Source organism: Scophthalmus maximus, chromosome 1 (genome assembly GCF_022379125.1).
Source record: "Scophthalmus maximus strain ysfricsl-2021 chromosome 1, ASM2237912v1, whole genome shotgun sequence".
NCBI lineage: Eukaryota > Metazoa > Chordata > Actinopteri > Pleuronectiformes > Scophthalmidae > Scophthalmus > Scophthalmus maximus.
This window is the reverse complement of record NC_061515.1, coordinates 22,023,776-22,046,060: the sequence shown is the minus strand read 5'-3', so window position 1 is coordinate 22,046,060 and position 22,285 is coordinate 22,023,776. Positions and strand designations below refer to the sequence as shown.

The 22,285-nt window shown below is 44.0% G+C and overlaps 1 protein-coding gene across 1 annotated transcript in view; it reads right to left on the bottom strand.

The window, feature by feature from the left end:
* Positions 1-21,888, bottom strand: part of ahr2 (aryl hydrocarbon receptor 2) — a 58,490-nt gene extending 36,602 nt beyond the window's left edge. Inside the window, exons 1-2 of the mRNA XM_035628595.2 lie at positions 21,398-21,888; positions 12,614-12,801 (exon numbers count right to left, since the gene is read on the bottom strand). Coding sequence (XP_035484488.1) covers positions 12,614-12,801; positions 21,398-21,456 — 247 coding nt within the window. The 5' untranslated portion in view covers positions 21,457-21,888. The remainder of the gene's footprint in view (positions 1-12,613; positions 12,802-21,397) is intronic.
* Positions 21,889-22,285: the final 397 nt, after the last annotated feature.

Here is a 22,285-nt window from a genome sequence, read left to right as displayed (position 1 = left end):
AGACGTGCAGCGTGTGCAGGGGGAGTCCCAGACCTCAACAGCAGCACCGACGAGACTCTCCACATCCCCCGTTTGCTCAACAGTCACTGCTGATTGGCAGATTAATGCCGGTTACTTGTGAGTAGGAGGCATAGTTGTGTGATGAATCTCTCCACATACTCAGGATTCGTTTACCCCAGGACAGAAGAGAGATTGCAGGGATGGGGAGATGTGTCGTAGAGCAGACGCAACAGGTGGACAGAGCAAACAATGTTAAAAGGGGGCTTAAACATGACAAAGTCGAACACCCGCAGATCAGCGGCTGTCGGTTTTCTACTCATGGTGCGGTAGGATTTACAGTTGCGGGGAGACTTGAGGGGTAGATATGGCGGCCAGCAAAAAGAACCAAAACGCAGATGGGGAAAAACAGGTGGCAACCTCCGACAGCTGCCGTGTTCCTCCTGTACATGAGGAGGAATCAAGACTTTGAGGAACAAAAGCCCAATTCGCTGGCCGCCATATCTACCCCGTGCTTATTAAATTACGTTATCAGCATTTCATGAATGATCTGCAAGGTTTTCTATGCTGTGCTAGATTTTAGACTAAGGGCTTCCTTCCTTGCTTGAAGCATAAAAACATGCTTCAGTCTGCATTAAAGCATGTATAGCACAAAAACGACTAAAGAAATGCAGAAGAAATGCTTCCTGTGTAAAAAAAAAACAACGACTTTAAGTCCGTGATTCCCTTGTTATCCTTTTATACAGAGGATTCTCTGAGGCCCCAAAGTGGTAAAAGTATCTGACGTTCAACAAGAAAACTCCAAAAACAAGAGAAAAGTCAGACGAACTAAACACACTTTGATGTAGCGTATCTCTTTAATCATATTTTCATCCCCAACATTTATCTTGAGACCCCTATTGGCTCTCGATTCCCATGTTGTAAACCTAATTCAATTCCGTGTCATCCAGGTCCAGTTACATTTAGTGAAAACAGCTGGTGGTTGCGTGGAGAAACACTCAGGGAGGAGGAGGAGGAGGAGGAACCGTGTTCATATTCAGAGAGAACAAAAATTGATCAGCTACAGTAAAAGCCGAATGTACCTGCTGTGATGTGAAAGCTGCGAGAGACAACATATGACAGGAGACTTCTCTTTAGTGAAGCACCGCTTCAAGATGGAGTGCGGAAATAAAAAAAAAACATCAACATTGCCTAAAAAGGCATCTTTTTCCGCCATTAACATCTAAGACAGTGACAGCGTAAATCCCATCAGATCAAAGATCCTGTAATCTTGAACAAAAACGTTAACTAGCAAAGAGGTATGCTGACACCGACAGGACAATGAACATGTACTGGCTGAAAGGTTTTCCCCTAGACCGAGGAGAATGCATAAAAACTCGAACTTCCCTTGTTACTTAAATAACTGTCATTATCTTAATTTTTGTCATTGTTGGACGGCGTCTCCGTCAAATCGGCTGGAGCTTCTCGTTCCGTGAGGGATGTCCGCAAACAGCTCGCCAATTATCTAATGAAAGGGGACGCTAATTTTGAGCGACACATTTGGGTCGATAAAGAGGAAGTGAAGTCAGGAAGCAGCTTGTTCCTCTGAGGAAAATGAGATCATGACAACTCAGTAACTGTATCCTGACATTGGAAATATCTGAGCCACCACTCTCTCTCTAAACAAAAAGGGTTCTGAGTAATAACATAGGGCCATTGACAAGCTCCGAACTACGTGAGAATACGTTGAGGAGCCATAATGCACCTTTACCTCTTTGTCCAGTGGCCGTGCCTCTTGAATCACAATGGACCAGAGAGAGTAAAGACTTTACAAAGAGGCCTTCGTGAACTGGACAGACATTCCTTACTCAAGTCTTAATTGGTCATACCACTCCACGTAACATTTTTATCGTTACATGTCTATTTCTTTTCCATCTTCCCGTTTCTTGTAGTAGCCACAATAGCTAAACCCACAGCGAGGCTAATTCACATTCAGTTGGACTCAGAGACAAGTTTCATGGAAGTTTTTTGGAGGGGAAAAGTTTATTTGTATGTATATATTTGTTCGTTTGCTTTAGGAGGCTCACGCATGCTTGAGTCATGTTGCTTGAGATTAGGACGCAGGTTGGAAAGCACTGGAATTCCCCTTTAAAGCACCTGTTAGATACTCGTAACTAAATGCAGATGATATGGTGTTTTACCAGCAGCTGATTGTATGATGAGTGTAACCCGACACGACCCAATTGTCATTGATTCATCTAAGAGTTGTCTATCTGCATGACTGTGAATGCATCGGCAAACACAATGAAATGCAACAAATTATGGAGATCTACAGCTACATGCACAAGGGACCAGGAGCCCAGAGTGTCAGCTGGTTTTTCACTCCGACGAACCACCGCAGCATTAATTAACATAAACATGCTGTGCTGCTGTCGTCTTTGATAGGAAAGAAATCCTGCAGACTCTTGGCTATAAAAGGTCAATGGGATCCCAAATGTTCGGTTTTGATTTTTAAAATTTGTTTTTTATAATCCCCTCCTGGCAACGTTTGCTTGATCTCTGTTCAACTAGGACATATCTTTCCTCATGCTGTGCGCTCGCGACAGAATTGCAACTGAAAAAGAGCAACCACAAGCCCTGAGCACATCACGTCCTGTACTTCTTCTTTAAATAACAACGGCTGTCTCTTCTGCTCGTCCGAGCCCATGTTCAGCCCCGACTGGCCCCCAGGGCTGTGGCTGGATCAGAGGTTAGCAGACACCTTTCTCTCTCCGCCACAACTTCGCCCCGGGCGCTTCCTCCCACCCTGACTTCCTCTGACAAACACAACTTCCTATAAGACACAGAGGAGAGATTAGTCAACGTGTTTTACAGGTTTCCCCTGATTAACTGACAAGCACGTGGAGCTCAAAGTCGGGTTCCAGGCAGAGCTGCATGCCAGGCCGTAGTGCTAACCAATGTGATTTTATATGATGCACAAGTGTCTTCTTTAAAGCATTATTAACTGCGCTGTGTGTGCAAAAGTTGTCTTGGCTTACCGAGAGGACAGAAAGCCCCTGCAGGGTTCACATTTGTTGAGGTGTATTGTGAAAGGCGCTCTATGGTTTGGAGTTGAAAATGACTCACAGTAACGTAGATAAACAGTTGAAAACAATGCTCTGATGCCCTTTGGCCACACTGCGATCCTATGTTTACGTTGAAGCTCCCCAAAGCTGCAGAAAAACTGCTGACGTGACCTTCTCAGGCTTGATTCTCTTCCCGATTTAACTGCATTTAGCATTTTAAAGCAAAATGTCAGAACTTCAGGGTAAAAAAATCTGTGTTAAATAACAAACCTTCAACCATCGAGAGCAGAAAGAACTCACTGCATTTCAGCAAACTTCCATTTTAGCATGTTTTCATTCACGTTTCAGCTCGTCCTGTCCATCAAAAGGCGTGTTGACGCCTCGTTCCCATCGTGCATTAACAAAAGCATGTCTCCTTTCAGGTGAAACAAATTATTCATCACTCTTTGTTTGCCACTGGGATGTTTTGGTTGAGGTTGGTGGGGACGGCTGAGCGAGACACCGATGCAAATCCCTGATTTTCATAGTATAGATAAAAATCTCAACGAGGCTCAGCAGCAACATCTCTGGTTTGAACGGACAACAGAGGCGGAGACATGATGACAAACTAAAGCAGGTCTGTCAGGTGATGAACACAGATTTACTCGTAAAAAAAAGTATCGGAGTAAGCCTTTAGTAGCCGATGGAGAGTGGACAGATGAAAGAGACTAAGGTTGTTTGAGTGTTTGCCAGGTTTATGACTGTTCTCTGCATGAGGAATAGAGCTCAGCACAGAAATAACATTGTGGCCTGAAAACAAAGCACGGCTAACGCTAACACATGATGTCACTGATAGGACAAAAGGATACTGTGTTTTAAAAGAGTCATCATAAAACACGTGATTGATTAATGATGTCTGACAGGCACAGGCATGTCCTGAATCTCTCTGGTCTGACGAAATACACACTTGTAGCCACAACGGGAGTTGTATACGTTTTTTATATCAGCAGACATAAACACTAATACAGATATTTTTAATGAGCTAAAGGATTAATCAGTCGGGTTTTATAAAATAAAAAATAAATAAAAAATGCACCTTATAAACATCAGTATGCAGTTCGCCTAGCTTAGAATGAAGACATGAAATGCTCCTTCCTCTCTTGACTCCAGGCATTTAACATGTCACCACTTGCAGGGTCCCGGGCAACCCCCAGCCCTGGAAGCAGTGCAGGTAATGAACTGAAATAATCATTAAGTAAATCAATCTGATGTTCAAGCTCTAGAAAGAGATAAAAGAATTTATGATTTTAATCCCATCGCAGCCATCACCAAGAGAAGCCAGAGTTTACGTTTAAAGTAAATTACAGTGAAGCAGCTAATACACAAACTAGTGTATGAAGCAGCACCGGCACAAACACACAAACACACACACACACACACACACACACACACACACACACACACACACACACACACACACACACACACACACACACACACACACACACACACACACACACACACACACACACACACACACACACACACACACACACACACACACACACACACACACACACACAGGTCTTCCCCAGATGCCTGGACAGGTTTCTACACGACCGCCCGTCTACAGTATTTTGACTGCGATCCACCATCCAGACCGTCTGCAGGTCCGATGCTATCACCATGTATTGACACACCAGAGACGTCCCAGGACGTCTTCCAGGACTCGGTCACAGCGCGACCCCAAAACAAAGACATTTTCCCCTTCTCTTGTACACAATAACATTATTTCTGATCTCTGTCTTATTTTCGTCACATGTCCCATTAGGACTATACCAGCTACTAGAACATGGACTGCATATAGACGTGACATAACATTTGCACAAATTAGCGGTGTTAAGAAATGGTTACCTCGTGCTTTCTCCTTTCTGTTGTATTTTACTCTGTGTTGACAGAACCGGTTCGTGTCGGTGTTTTAAAGGACTCTCTGTTGGTCTTTGTCTTTCCTGCCAGTACAAATATTGATGCTCATACTTCACTGATACAACCCAGTTCCCCATCTCTCTATTCTTAATCCTTCATCGAAGGAAAAGGGGACACGTGTTGTTTTTACTAGAAAACAAGTCTTGGTAGTAAACACTGAAGAAAGCAGAAATCAGAGTCTGTAGTTTTAACACTAATAAAGGAGAATAAAATTTAAGTTCAATAGCGAAACTAAAAATCTGCACCAATATTTTGTCAATATTCCAGGAGTTCCATAACCTGCATGAATCCTGTGATTTGAGACAAAAATAACCTTCTTTTTTTCTCCCCTTTCTCCGACCAAAATCTCAGTCTTGCAGTTGTGCAGCAGCACTTGGTTCAGCCTCGCTCTGCCTCGGGACATAGGCAGGTCCCACCAAACACCGTTAAAACCCAGCATCTGTTTTCCTGGCGGTGGTTACCCGGCTCAGGGCTCCTGCCAAACAGTGAATCTGCAGCCGAACTTGCTTGGGTTTTGGAACTGCTGATATGTTCTTTTGTGATTCTGTGTCTGTGTGCGTGCGTAACATGTCATTGTGCATTGTCAGTGTGTGTGTGTGTGTGTGTGTGTGTGTGTGTGTGTGTGTGTGTGTGTGTGTGTGTGTGTGTGTGTGTGAAACCTCAGCAACAACCACAACAGTGAACGGCAACACCGGTTTCTGTCTGTCGACGCCTGGAATCAGCCTGCCAGGCAAACGGCAGGAAAGAGGCATAAGAGGGGAAGACGGTGATGCCGTGAAGGGACAAACGTTTTCAGAATTAGAGTCGACACTCCCCAAGATTCTTCGCTAGTACGCATAAAAAATATTTCACTTGCAGTCTAGAAGACTTTTATTAGCTTAGTGAGCAGTAGAAACAAACTCAAAGATCACTTACTGGGCTTTTCTTGAGACTGGACACAACTGAGTGGAGATTTGTTTTGACGAGATTTAACCTAAAAGCTCTACAGAGTCTACAGTATCCCTTACAGCACGGTGACCTGTTGACCTTTGCAGGTCAGAGGTCGGGGCTGTGGGTTTGGGGGGACTCACGGGGTTCAGATAGAGGAACCGCAGATGCAGCAGGTTTAATCTGGTGGGAATATTGACTGAGGCCTGAAACTGTCCGCTGGAAACACATCTGGTAAATGCATGAAGGAGGAGGAGGAGGGGTGTGTGTGTTTGTAGATAGGGGGGTTGGTTGCGGGGGGGCAAGAAAGCACTGTATGAAACAAAGAAAAAAAGCAAGTGTGTGTGTACATACATGCATACATGCTTGTGAGCTTGTGTATTTTTCCCCAAGGCCCGGGCAGAGGAGTGGGAAGTTCGGCTGAGCTATTATAAGACCACAAATTATGGCTCGGCGCAGCCAGAGAGCTCCTCTTCTGGGGCCCCATCAGACTTCGCTCCGAAATCCAAACACATCCACTACTGGAAAAAGTGTCACAAGCTCAAAATTCATGCACTCTGGGTTTTTCAATAGGCACTTCATCAGAGACAACTATTTTTGCGGGCAAATATTTCAGTGACACACAAAAAAGGATCCTTAACAGCCTCCTTTGTCTGAAAAATCGCTTCGCAACATAAAGCATTTGTTTGATGTTCAAGTGCAGCCAGTTTTTGTGAAATGCATCCCCCCTGCACATCCTCCCCTGCAAATGAATGAAGAGTGAAACATTTGAGAAAAGAAAGCCAGAATATTTTTCAGCTCAGTGACTATTTCTTGATAAATTACATTGTTCTTTTTCCCATTTTCTTCTCTCTCGTCAACCACTGCCCTCTCGCTTTTACTACTTTTAATTTACTAGGGTCACATGCAAAGAAGGGAGCAAAACACCCAGGCTAGTCGTTTGTTTCTCTTTGTAGGCGTTTGACTTCTTTTTCTGGACATGTTGTTCTTTGTAGTTGTTTTTGGAGCATTTTTGTGTCTCTTTGTGGGCCCTTTTTGTCTTTTTGAGGCAGTTTCGAATGTCTTAGAAGTCATTTTGCATCTAGTTGCATTTATATGAGGCCATTTTGTGTCCCATTCTTGTCATTTAGGGTCACTTTGAGGTCTTTTCGATCACAGTCACTTTGAACACAGGCTCTGGCCCAGGGGCCCCCTGAAAGTGTGGGCTCCTTGACCTGTGCTCAGAGGGCCCATTTAGTAATCCATCCATAGTTTTGGTATGCGCCTTTATATAAAAGCATATGAACGATAATATAGCAAATGTATGGTTTTAAAATGTATATTTTTTTCTACGTTTATTCAGACCACAGATAACTTTCTTGGTCAAAGCGAAGCAAAGAAGGAGGAAAGGAAGAAAGGAAGAGGCCGAGACCCAGACAGAGACACTGGGGATATAAACAGGGCCGTGTCTGAAGACGAGGGAGGTCTGGTTCAGAAAATGCTCATGACGTTGTTGAACAATGCCAGTGTTGTGAGCGTCAGCCCTGGGATCAGACCTCCAGGCGTTTCCCAGCGGCCTCTCAGCCCCGTTCCGCGGCCCAGCCATGGGGCAAGAGATGGGGGACGAGAGGACGGACACAGAGCGCTCCTTTCTCAGCCACATCCTGCTGCGCCGACATGCCGGCCTGGCCTTCCCATGAGTCTCTACACTCCCAGGTCATCTTTGTTCACTGACAGGCATGCTGGGAACTCCACCGATCGGACAGACTGGGACTGGTGTGTTTGGTAACGCCACAATCACAATGAGGGATTCACCGAGGGCCGCAGACACACAGTCGGTCTGTTTTTGGATCTGTGAATGTCATTATTTTTTGGTATCAGCAGACAAATGATGTCACTCCTCTTTCCCCACGGCTGAAGACCAAAATGGCCCATAATGCAACATGGGACCAAAATAGAGAAGCTGATCCAGTGTTTTATGTAGGCAGAGATTTTGTACTTGTGTTGAGAACATTTAACATTTTAGAGTTTTTGCTTCTCCTCAGTTTCACTCAGTCAAATTTCATTCTGACCTTGGCTTCAGATCATCTGTTTAGCAGGGGGAATTATATCGCCATCAAGAAAATGATTGTCCTGAAAATCAACAAAATATCTTGGATTTAATTTGTGGTCATCGTTGCGCTGCGAAAGAAAATTACGCCTCTAAATCTCAGACTGGCTTGGGTGTTTTCCCTCGTGGGGAAATCTACTATATTGGAATTAGGATGTGGGCAGCAGGGCGAGTCATTTGGTGAGGGCCAATTATTAAAAGACAGCTGTGCAACTTTAACACAGTCACGTCTTCAATCATGCATTCTGCTGCGTTACTGTTGCATCACTGGTTTTAGATGAAAAAAGGTTTGGGGCTTTTCAAATTAAACCAATTATGTTTTCATCTTCATCTCTCTTTTTACTCGCAATGAAAGGGTTTTGTGATCAAAACCTTTTATCCCTCAATCACATCGGCACAACATATTTTAGTGCTACAATCAATCAGAATGTCTGAAGAATTATATCTCCATACATTCACAGGGGTTTGATCAAAAGCTTGGTAGCTTTGGCAGGTGTCAATCAATACCCTTAGATGTCTTATTGTACTCTAAACCTCAAGGTAGCTTGTTGATTTTTTATTTATTTATTGACGTCTTTATCACATTAGATAAATGACAGTGGAGGAAACACGTAGTTGTTGGCAAACACCATGTTTTCTCACTCTTAGACGTCTTGTGGTTCCTCCGAATTCCTCATGTGCAATAACCTAATTGAGAAACTCGTGCTGTCGTAAGCATTAGAATTGCACAGAAGCAGCACAGTGCAGCATCGCTGGCCCGTCTGTGCTTTGGGAAATGACAAAAAGCAGTGTAGATGCAGTGTTTTGGTTCTCAGCGACGAGCCTTTTTAGATCATTGTCCGACTTTTCTTTTTTCTTTTTTTGGAACTTCAAGCTATGAATCAACATGTACATTTCAGGGTTTTTCTGCATGTTTGTACTTCTGCTTGGAAAAGATGCTTATTTTCCCAGATGGCAAGGATGGAAAAGCTCAGTCGGCGCTCAAGAGCTAAGAATATCAAAGCCACTTCCTGTCGTGTTGCTGCCCGGCCTGGTTCTCCTAAACATGATCTTACAGAAGATCACCCATGTTCTCTCAACAATCAAAGAAAAAAATTGTGATTGTATGGATGCACAGGAGAAGCCATGATATTTTCACAATCGATCAATCCTTTGGTTTCTGAACTGGGGTCCAAGGATGTTCAAGGATCTGTCGGGGGGGATGTGGGAGATCCTTTATCCAAGACGATCGGGACACAAACACTCACTTAAGGCTGAGAAGACGATTTTGATTCAACATAAAGACTCGACTTGAGCAGCTGTATTGTATCAGTATTACCTTGTAAACATGATTTTATGGACTTTATGTCCTCTTTATTGTTTGCACTATTATTTTTACCCTCTCCCCTTGTGCTTTAATCATGGGGTGCCCTCTGCACTTTTAATGATAGCCTGACTTTAATGTCTCCTTTTTATTTGTCTTTTCGAGTACTTTCATGTTTAATGTAATACAATAAATAATGTCTATTAATACAAAGATAGAAGATACACAAAGTGAAAAATAATGGACATAGGTTATGAGAAAAATGTTCTCGAAAAGACTTCACGACCAAGGTACAGAGCCTGACAAAGTTGGTGAAACTATTGTATAAACAACAAACAGGAATCGTGAGAAGATTCCATGAGATTAAGGGATGACTGGTTTCGGTTTTCACTCCATTAGGGATTTGGGGATTCATTGAAGCGGTGGACAAGGCAACCTGTCATTACAGAAAACCTCATCATTAATGAGGACTATTTTAATACTTAAGATAATCACATGCGGCAAAATGCACTTTAAGTGAAGTCTGATGCGTGCACTAAAAGTTAACGTTAAAAAGAAACCTTTGAAGGAGCGAGGAAAAGGTAAAAATCGGGGGACCTTTCAGCGTGTGTGTTGGAGAGTTTCATAAATGGATAAAGCCCTTAGTTGTCCTGGTGCAGGTCTGTCGTGCAAACAACCCCCCCCCCCCTACTGTAACAACACACTGGAGTCCTGCAACGTTTGTTTGAGCTGGAGGGGGGTGGTGGAGAAGGCGTAGGGTGGCGAGCCGAGGAGGAAAGGGTTGAACAGTCGAAGGAAAAGGGGCCCCGGGGTGCTGCAGGGGCCACCGCAGGAAACGGACGTGGCTCGTCGGGAGGGGAGGGTGACGGATCGGTGGCCAAGAAATGTGTGGAGGAAGAAGTGTTTGTATGTGTGTGTTCTCAATGGCTATTATGAAAACTCTGATCTCGGTTTACCTTTGTGCGTTTTTTTTTGTTTTTGTTGCTAACATATTGCTTACAGGCGCGTTACAAGACACTGAAAACAGCCCGTCTCCTCATCTGTTCTCCTTATTAATAAATCTGTCCTCAACCTGTCATCCCTTAATAACTGCAATAAATGATCTATGATGCCAGCGTTGCAGTCTAAAAAACAAATTAGTAGCTACTCTGCTAAGTTGTACACATCTGCGGCGTATGTGTCAACATGGATTTCACAAGATAAGCACACGTTGGATGACTGTGACGGGTGGGATTATCACACAAAACATTGGAACCCTTGTCAAAATAAAATTTAAAAAATGGTGACACAGGGATGTAACTCGCACCTTCTCATCTCCTTTCAAAATAAGAGCGCTGAGTGGGGCTGCTGGAGCCAGAGTAGCTTGGAAGTAACCGGACTCCCGGCGCATTTGATCGGCTGACACTAGGCGGCCGACGCGGCCAAATAATTGATGAATCCAAAGCAATGGGCTCTGACGTCTGTTTTCTCTGGCAGCGGCGCGAGTCTGTTGGAAAAAGACAGCCCGACATTCCCCTTTGTTTTGAGGAGACCCCGTTACGAACACACTGTTTCTACAGAGATCACACATCAAAGAGGCAAGAAGTTGGGTTATAGGCTTTAACGTGCCTGCAGGGGGCTGATAGGGATGTAAGTCAGTCACTGATTATTCGCAAAAGATTCCTGGCTCACTTTGAAGGCCTCAAAGCCATTAACGTGCAAACTGGAGCGGCTTTATTATTCCATTATTTGGTGATATATGGCCTCCTCACCAGACGTTCTCTCGGGAGAATTTATTGTCCGTGTCCACTGCAGCTTGAGTTGACTTCAAATTTGTGGTTCACCAATATTCAGAGCAATATTCAGAACTGTTTTTCAGCTGAATCTTTAGTTCATAGTGAGTTTCAGCTTGTAGATTATCTGTCCAGACACAAATTTCGCTTTCGCAGCATTGTTTTACAAGCACATCGAACAGCATCCGCGAGAGCAACAGCGCAGGGCTCAGTTTAAGACTCCACAATATTCCATTTTCATACACACAAGACAAAGTGACGACTGTCGACTGGCAATCGTCTCATCGATTAGCAGAGAAACTATTTTCGGACAAACACAAACAACTCATGTGTACCATACAAACACGCACTGAGAACACCCATGTGTACAGTGTATTAGCATTTTGACCTACAGCACAGAACAGGTGCACACTGATATGTTTACACACACACACACACACACACGTTCCTCTAGCCCCGTGGGGACAGTCATTAACATAATGCATTCCCTAGCCCCGAACAGTAACAAGGGCTGGGCGATATGGCTGAAAACTGTATCACGATATAAGTGTTTCATATCGGTCGATATCGATAATTATTGATAATTCTTATGACCTAAGAAACACAAACACGAGCCAATGACATGGCACAACCAAACATGATACTGTTACATGATTGGCTATTAGGCGTGTCACTCCATACGTTGCTAGGTGCCAGAGGACGAGGCCGCTAGCTAGCGGCCGGCGTAGCTAGACTCTTTGCTCCGGTTTCTTCCAACGAGAAAAAAAAATTATCGAAACTTTCTATCAAACTCATTTTCTATTGATATTGATTACGTGTCTATTGCGATACATATCGTTATCGTTTTATCGCCCAGCCCTAACCATAACCATAACCTAATTACAACCTGGACCCTAAAGCCAAGCCTTAACCCTCATGTGGCAGTCTGTGCCCATGGCGACTCGAGCCTCTGTGGGTTAAAGTGCATTCAGGTTATGTTCCCCACCGGGACAGATGAACAAGTACAGTGTGTGTGCAGATCATCACCCTGGCAACATTAACAGAGAAGTGCCTCGCCTCCTTCCATTCCACTTCACACCTCCTGTTGCTGAGGAGGCCGGCTCCAAATATACGGTAACCCAGAAAGGGCCAAATTTCATAGTCCTGCACGGATATAACCTCACAGCTAGTGACACCACACACACACACACACACACACACACACACACACACACACACACACACACACACACACACACACACACACACACACACACACACACACACACACACACACACACACACACACACACACACACACACACACACACACACACACACACACACACACACCCATGTCCATACTGTAAATAGGAACCTCATCTTTAAGGCTATCTGGGTCTAATTGCCACTAGTTTCAAAAGAGATCGCAGAACAATGTGAGGAAGCTGAAATAACCTTTCTGAGCTCTTACTGTTATAAACATCGGAAACCACAGATGGACACGTGGGCAAGTCTTCCCAGTTCCGACACTCACCGTTGAAGAAGCTCTTGACCTTCAGGTACCCAACGCTGAGGCGGAGGACGGACAGCTTGTCCAGCCGAGCCCGGACCTCTTCGGTGAAGGGCAGCAGGCTGGTGAGTTTGTCCAGCTCGCCGTTGAGCCGGTCGCGGTGGCGTTTGGACGGGTTGGACTTGGCGCCATCAGGGGGTGGAGGTTTGGGTCTGCGGGCACAGGGAAAAGACGACAACATTAAAACACAGCAGTGATATTGATGGACAGGCTGGTGACTGAAGCTTTAAAAAAAAAAAAACATCTACAAGGAGAGAAAAACTTATATGGTACAGTTGTTTATGTCACAGCTGCTGGATGTTGAGAGGAAAAAAAATTCGCTGAGTAAAACAACAACAAAGATCGGACCACCTCGACTCCCCAGAGGCAGAGATGCCTAAACTCCATCCACCGTTGCCATGGGAACCAGGTGAGCAGCCTGAAGGACTTGTTTATCACCTGTGTGCTACACTCTGCTCTGTCAGGAGGAAAACCTGAGACATCGGCTGTAACAGTTGTAACGGCTGTCACAACTGTTACGGATTTTCTGGATCTGAACGGCTGGAGCACAGTGTGTGAACCGTGTTTACAAATTTACTGAGAGAGAGAGACAGGAAATGGACAGTTTCCTTCCTAAATCAGTTTTCCACCATTTCAAGCGTCACATTTATTCACACAAAAACATGAAACTGAAGCGTAAAAAGATCAAATTATTTTGCCTGCAACATCCTGCTGACTTTAAAGAACCTTTTTTTTCAAAAATGTCCAAACCGTCTACTTTACTGGGATAATAGGGATGAAATAAAACTCTGGTCTCTGTCTGACCCCAGAGACAGAAAACAGGCAGGAAAACTTCACAGGATGTTGGATTCTCTTAGCACATTTTATTGTTTCATTTGTTTCATGTTAATGTGAAAACAGTCATGTATCACTGTGCTTCATCAGTCTGCGTTTCAATCTGTAGGGATTTTACAGATGCAGCTCTTTAGCAATTTATCTTCATTCATTATTCAACATTTATCATTTTCAATTTTCAAACTGTTATTTTAACAAATGAAGGTGATGGGAAAATATTCTGGGGCTTCAATGAAGTTGTAAACCAAAAGATATTCAATTTACTGGATGACAAAGGAAACACTTTTCAGAATATTTTTGACATTCATCCTTGAAATTGATAGACACGATTAATCAGATTTGTTTTTCTTTAAGTACTGATGCTAACTTCAGTAATTGCAGTTGGCTGTGGTCGTTTGGTGGTCTGGTAAATCAGGCAAACTTGGCAGCCTAGTTAAACATTTAAATCCTAATTAAATCATACAGGAGTACCAGTAAGAGTTTTAGTGTTACTAATACGATAAACTACATGTATTCATAAAGGCCTTAAGACACCCATCTCTTGCTATCAGCGGCTTCAGTCTAATCAAATTGGTTTCCATATCTGCCTAAGTACGGTAGCATGTGTTCTTCAAGAAAATTCCTCACACTGGTTTGATGAGACAATACATTTTTGTTTTTTGTTTTTTTTAACTTGTGTAATGTGGTAGATAAACCCCGACCGCTCGGGCCGCGGCCGCTGGTCGACGTCGCCGGGACAGATGAAGCTCGGCAGCGGGTCCGCGTCTGTAACTGAACTCCGGTGACCGGCGGTAAACCCGGCGGCTTTTCGTCTCTAACTCAAACCAGACCTTCGCCGCACAGAGGGGCTTTTCTTTTTCCCAGGGAAGGTGTGAAGCTTTGGTACATCGAACCAGGAGATGCGGCTGGCAGGTTTTGGGTCCCCTGAGCTTCACTGTGATTTTCACTTTCGTACTTTTTTGACAGTTTTAGTCTGATTTCTGCCCACCGAGGGTCAGTCTGTCACTTAATTTTCCTCTTTTTCCCCCCCAGATTCAAGGACAACGTTTGATGTTGATGTTTGTACTATTCCATATAAGCACAGACAACTGGTCCCATCTTTCGTTAGTCAGTCGAGTTCGTCAGAGAGCTGATACAAGAATAGAAACAGGTTGTTTAACGATTCTTATCAGTGTCACACACACAAAAAATCTGAGACACAAGTAGTCATTACTTCTTCTTCTTCCCGTCTGAAGAAAGCACACGGAGGGTAAAACCAATATCTAACACATGCAGCTACGCCTCCTGTCAGCTAAAAGACGAACCAAAGCAACGCTCTTGCACCACCATTGCCCTTAAAAGAGGCATGGAGGCTATTCCACATTAGTGGTGCCCAAAATGTGCAGCCTGGAACAAGAGACCAACGACCAAAATGCCCACAATTCCCTTTCCTCGGTTGCTTCAATGTTGGTGATGTAATAACCAACTTTTCTTGTTGCGTTTGTTGAACATCTCTCGAGGAATCTTTTAGCACGGTTTCTGGTCCGGAGACACAATGTGAAATAGCTCACGGTTTATTCACCTTGTGCCTTGATGTGTAACAACCAGTCTGGTAAGAAAGGAAGGTGATCCACCGGCCCGGTCAGGGACATTTGTCTCTGGAGGTGTTACGGGTGAAGTGTTCTCAAAAAAAGGTCAAAATAAACGCGGTCAAGATGGACTGGCAGGACTGGAGTTAAAACTTCCACACAGCGCAGAACACACAGATTCTTATAATGCTGGTGAGCTTCTACAATTGTTCACAGCAGACAGTCACGAGGGGAAAAGGTTGTGAACTGAATGGCTGAACTGCAAACGGCAACATCGATGTGTAAAATAGTGGACGGAGCCTCCCTCCTTCCCACCCTCCTGTAAGTAAGACATCTGCTTCCAATAATACTCCAGAACCTCGACATATCTGAAATCAAGTCGAGATGGCTATCGCCGCATTCCTGACGGCACAACTCCCTGCAAGAACAATGAGCGGCCAGTGTTGTTGCTTCTCGCTTTATCTGCTCAATCTGTCCTGGAAGGGGCGTGTATATACGAGCGCGCGTGTGTGTGTGTGTATGAGCAAGTGTGTTTGAGAGAGCGAGTGAGTGTGGAGGAGATGTGTTGGACTTGAAGAAACACTCCCCCTGCGTTAACACAAAGGCACTTTGTCTCCGACGGGGAAACGACACCTTAGTGGAACAAAAGAAGCTAAATACGATTTTGGCATCGGCTGCCTGCCGGAGTTATGATACAGGAAAAAAAAAAAGAGAGAGACGAGTGTGGCAGCTCCACCGATACCGAGTCGAGTCAATACTCTGCAGGTTTGAAGTTGATCTAGAGCTGAATGGTTAGTCAATTATACAATTAGTTGATCAACAAAAAAAGATACTCTAATAACTTAGTCAAACATTTCTCAAGCAGACTCTGAGCAGCAGAATAAAGGGTAACAAATAAAACCACATCTTCATTTACATTCGGCTTCACAAACACAGGATATGAATGATTGATTGCCCCTTAATAAAGCGTAATAAACATGGTATGACGGTTTTGTTGCACATAGATAAGGCTTGGGAGATACCATGTGAGAACTCTGTGGGTATGTGAGTCCAACAGTTAAACGTCTGGGCTACAGAAAGGTTCCTTCACGGTAATGTGACCATGGTGGCACCATCTGTTGTTCATAAAAGTTTCTTTCCCTTCCATTATCAGATTCATTTCTGTCTGCCCGAACCATCAGGGAAATTAAACGGCGATGGCAGCGATGGGATCCAGAGTATCCTCCTGTAAAAAAAATTAAAATTCTGGAGACTGAGTTTATGGACAAAACAACCAGATAAGTGAAACTGCTTTCGGCTAATTCAGTTATATCCCTGACAGATGAGGTATTTCATTACTTTGATGCAAACGACTAGTAAAGCCCAGATGAAAATAAAGATATGGTTGGTGACATGATACTAAAATATATATAAGATACTACATAGTGTGTCAAAATCCCATATTGCCAATGTATATAATTCGTAATATACAAGTTTTATTTGTGTATACTCTGGGGATTGGAATCAACTCATCCCTGAAAAATGGAATTTACGATGCCCCTCTGAAACTGAAGCTGATAACCAAAACACAGGAATTAAATACAGACAACATTAAACCATAATTTAAAAAACAACTGAGTTTTGTAGCTCAATTGTATCACTGTGTTGTGGCGCTGACCAGTGTCATGACGTCCAGGAAGTGGAAGTTGGGAGACTGATGTCCATCACGTGCTGGTCATAAGAAAAGCAGTGCGTCTCTTTCTGCAGCCCTCAAGATGCATCAGCATGACTTTAGACAAAAATCACATCCACCAAAAACAAAAACAAATGAAAAATTCGGAAAAGCAGTAAGAGCAGTGGCCCGCGCTGTTCGGCCCAGTCTCTTTCATGGAATGCCGTCAAACTGAAATCATCTGGCAAACTGGATATATAAACACACGCATGTGCATCCATGCTCCACATTTCACTGACGGAGCAGAACAGACGACCACTGTGGAAAAAAATTTCCACTTTTTCTTCTTTTACGGTTTGTTTCACTTCATCGTTCTGAACTCGAAAAACTTCGAAACCAGAAACCTTTGATGTCCACCTATCAAAAACAGGGGGAACTAAAGGGAAATTCATGTTTTGACTACAAACTTGTATGAATCATCGCATTTCATATTTCACATTTTATAGGGCCATAAATAAAGAAACTGTAATAAATGTGGTTTGGGCCCATTGCGGCCGAATCCTCATCCACTTCCCAGGATCAGTATTGGCTGAAGAGGATCAGCCTCATCGCTGCAGTTAGTCCAAGATCCTTTAGTTCCGAGTCAAGGGAAATCTTCTGCATCATAAAATAATATATTCTGGACAGTAGTGAGCTCTGGTGAAACATGACAGCGCACAAACTCAGGAACAATCTAAAAAAAACGGTCTCCCCAGATTTTTTTCTTTTTTTTACTGCAATGAGAAAAACCCCTGCAGCCCAAATGGCATTTTCCCCACAGACCATCCCCATAAAAGAGACATCTGTGAGACCTTTGACAGAACACATCTGACTGCAAGAAATGTCAATTATTACTCTTCGTTAACTCAGGACACATTCCCAAAAGCTAGTTTAAAGTGTGTAAAGTCCATCTATAATATTTTTGCCTTAAATGCAGAGCTTAAAACTGACCACCAAGTGCACTGGGACTCTTTTGTGGTCCAGTATCCAGTTCCTGTAATACATCTATTGGTTGCTAGAAATATCTCACACAACCTCAACCCCATCTGACACAACACTTTATTGCCAGTACTCGATTTTTGTGACATTTCTAATTATATAATTTCATTTTTATCAAGTTATCTTCCTTCACCGCCAACTAAAATTGCCTTTTTATAGGTGTGTATTACAGTAACGGGTGAATTTAATGCAGCAGACTTTGTTAAGAACTGTCCGCTTGCCGCTTTCCGTGTCTACTAAACTCATGCTGAATTCTGTCTTTGTGCCGAGGATGGTAAAAACTTTATGGATTGTGCACCGCTATGCCAGCGCACAAGGGTCTGACAAGGGTTAAAAGGTTTGTCCACATACTTTTGGCCATGCATTATATAATTTGGTCTACTTAATGACAAATTTTATGTGTGTTTCGTTACTTGCACTAAGCCGAATAATAGTGAATTGTCTTTCTTTCCTCCTCGCAGATATTACCATAAATTTTACTGTTCTGGTTTCACAATGCAGTGTAAACAAAAAGGTGAACTGCCCCGGGGTAGGCTGCTGTATCACCGCCTCCAGTCCTGCCTGTCGGTTAAACAGACTCTGTCTCACACACACACTCATAACTCACTCACTCCGCTCACCGCATTCACTCCGCTAACACCATTCACCCCCCCACCCTCCATAAAAAAAAGAACCAGAAAAAGAAAGATACATCCCAGAAAGTAACTTTTCCTAAAAACCAAGGCGAGCAAACATGGCAGACTTATGTAACCGTTTGCGTGACACAGAACTATGTTAATTTGAGTCAAGGGAGGGAGGAAAAAAACAACCCCCCAAAAAAACACACAGAGAGACAGAGGGAAAGACAGGAAAAAAGTATGTTGTGGCAGTAGGAGGAGGAGGAGAAAAAAAACAGAGCGAGTCTCAGATTACACCATCCTCCCTCCCTGCCTCCCTCCCTCGTGGAAACATTGCGTGAGAGCGCTCTTGCTCCGCGTCCTGATTATGATTAATGCAGGTAGTACCACACACACTGAAACCACAGTTCTGGCAGGGTTCTGCCGCGGTTCTCTGCTCCAGCCTGTGGTTCTGTGTGTAGCAGTTAACGCTCTGTCTGGCTTGTAAAAGTTAAAAATCACAAACTGGTTAAAAAGAAGAAGAAAGAAAAAATCACAGCGAGGAAGACACAAGAGCAGTTCTTATGTCCTTGGAGTATTCTTCACAGCAAAGGCCTTTAGGATGAAACTATTTCAGCATGGTCCTGTGGAGAACCCCTGAAATGGTTCTTTCCACCACAGGGGAGGTTTTGCAATTAACTATCTATGTGTGGTGCTTTAAAGAACCCCAATAAAGGTTCTTTACAGCGTGACTGGTCTTGGAGGAACCACTGTAGCATTGTGCGTCACACAACCTGCCTAGAAAGTTTAAAAAAGTAAAAGGTACCATGGAGAACCCCTTATAAAGGCTCTTTATGGAAGCACAAAGGGTTTTTAATTGTGTTGCACCTTATAGAACATCTATAGAAGGTTCCTTTTAGCACAATGAAGCCTTTGCAATCAAAGCACCATATTCAGAGCATGACCATGAAGGGTGTAAGATAACAGGTTCAGCGCCATGAAAAGTCTACGAGGAAAAAGGCGCCTGAAATGTTCCTTTGAAGTACCATGGGAGGTCTGAGAGGAACCCATCAGCTTGATGTTTGAGATACAGGATCTGTGCAGCACCATAAAAGGTTTATGCTAGGTATGAGCACCATTAGTCAACTAGAGGAATAAACGTTCCTCGCTTGTCAGCAAGAGAAAAACGAATGGATTAAAATATAGACCATCAATTTTTTTCTCAATTAAAGCTTCAGAAAACCTCACTTTGTAGCACCGTTACCTTTAATAAACAATTTGATGATGGAACCTGCCTAAAAGTTATGAAGATATGAAGACGGAACCGTGACACTAAACCGCTACGAGGGTTCTAAGACAGGCCCTTTGCACACGGGGGCTTTAGAATGCTTCCCTTGACGGTCCTTTACAGCACCACTTGTGGTTTGATCAAAACCACAAAAACGTACAGTGCTATGGAGAACTTTACAGCTGCATTAAAAGATCTGTGAAAGAACATTTGTGCATGGTACATCGGAGAACCAGTCCAAAAGGCTTTGGATAGCAGCATCAAGGGTTAAGAGGAACCACTTCATCTTCATTAATGGTTCTGTACATAGAAAGGACCAGCTTGAGCAGGCTTTTTGTTTTGTCCAGGAACCAACGGAGCCTCTCCTTCCTTTACAGCCCAATTAAAGGTCAGTAGTTTTGCGAACTTTCTAAAAGCATTAAACTTAAAAGCAGCTGAGTGTATAAGTAAGGGGGATCCATCGACAGGGAAAGAGTATAGTTTTCATAATTATGTTTTCATCTGCGTACAATCAAACCTCAAACTAAGATTCCGCTGCGTTTTTGTTGGACGAGAATGAGCCCTTCATATCTGCATCAGGAGTGGGTCCTCTTCCACTGAGCGTGCAACGCTACAGTAGCCCAGAAAGGACAAACTGAACACTGAAAGGGCCTTTTACACATTTTTACATTACCTGAGGGGTACAAGTAGGTTTTGCTACACATTAGGAAAGACAGGGGTCGGAGGGGTTGCAATCTGCAATATCGATGCTAGAAGTTTCTGACTTCCAGGTTCCGTGCTAGTGAGAATTAAAAGTCATGTCAAGGCTTACACTGAGCAAAAAAGAAAAAGAAAAAAATGAATACGCCATTGTGCATTCAACCCTGAGGAAAATGATCTGCGGTTCTCAAATAGTGGTCTGGGGCCCTCCAGGGGACTGTGAGGGCGAATTCAGGGGGGGGGCAACGACGCCATGTACATGTTTATTTAAATCACACAGTAGAAACCATAAGTCTGTGTCGTGATATTGCACACTGTTGACCCTCAAAATCATCATTTTTCAGATCAGCACATTAACTTCTTCGAGGTGGGTTTTTCCTTCGTGGTATAATCAGATATAAAAACAGCAGCAGACGAGAGTTTTCTCGTATTTGGCTCCACGCTGGATGGGCCCTGCATGCTGCCAGTGGGGTTAATTGGACTTCGGCACTTCCCGTTACCTCGGTCTGGTCTGGTAATTGCATAACCACAGCGATGGGGGAGAAAATAGACTTTATGGATGTTCAACTGGGGGGGGGGGCTCTATAGTCTTGCAGAAACACAGAGCGCAACTTGTAAGCCACTGCGCCCGGCTCAGACTGTAATGCACACTGACTGACTGACTGACTGAGCAGTCTGGCGATGTTTGCACAGCTGTAACCACCTACAGAGAAGAAGAAAAAAACTCTAGCAGGTCGAATGGAATAACGCAGGAACGCAGAATAGGAGTGCGGTCGTGAATGCATGACCTTTCTATAGATATATAACACGCTGTGTGTGTGTGTGTGTGTGTGTGTGTGTGTGTGTGTGCGTGTGTGTGTGTGTGTGTCATGGCTCTCACAAAGTCACTCATAGTTTCTACAATGCTGCCTAAGCTGCAAGTATTACAGTCAAATCGCACATGACGGTACAGTCCACGGGGTCACTCGGCACAGAGTGTGTGTGTGTGTGTGTGTGTGTGTGTGTGTGTGTGCGTGCGTGTGTGTGCGTGTGCGTGTGTGTGAATAACCAAGGGGGATACGACTGGAGACTTACATTTTCTGGACGGGCTTCTTTCGCTTCTTCGCCGCGTAGAGCGCCGTGCTCGGCAGCATGGTGACTCCGGAGCGACCCGGAGAGAGGGGGCGGCGGGGTCGGTGGCTTTATCCCCGGGGTTTCTTCGCTTTGTGTGTGTGTGTGGACACGGACACGAACAAGTCCAGACGCGTCCGGAAGACTCGGAATCCCCTCGAGAAACGACTCTCACTCACACACACACACACAAATTAAGAGTAAATGTTGCAGCCGAGGCAGGAAAGACGTATAGAAAAAAACTCGCCTCTTCGGCTCCTGCGCCTGAAAACAACCGACTTGTGTTCTCTCTCGCTACTCCAACCGACAACTGCTCATATTCCCGACGTCCGAATATATTTCCCACAAGCGGCTCGCGACTTTTATACGTTCCAAAGAAAAGAAACGGCACGAAGAGTTCTGCGCGTCGACCGCTTGCGCGTCACCTCGCGTAGTGATTTGGATATGACAGGGCTGCTGCTGCCGCTGCCGCCGCGCGCTCCCGCCCCGCGTGCGCGTGTGTGTGCGCGTGTCACTGCAAGAGAAGAAATATTTAAGGTGGTCCAAATGTGGGCCAACTGCCACCGACACCGCGTACGGGGAATGTCTGGGAAACTGCATTCCAACCGGGAGGACCTTAAGAACACTGTACTCCTATTACAGTAGAGCATTTCATTTAGAGAAATCATATTTATATTGGAACAACAACAACAACAGACGTTATTATTATTATTATTATTATTATTGCAGTTGTTGCTGTAACATAAAATAACTATTGTAATATTCCTGAAATGTATATGTATTTGTGTTTTTATTATCAGATGGCCTATGAAAATTGCCCTTATGTGATGACCGGCTGATCTGAGTCTTTCA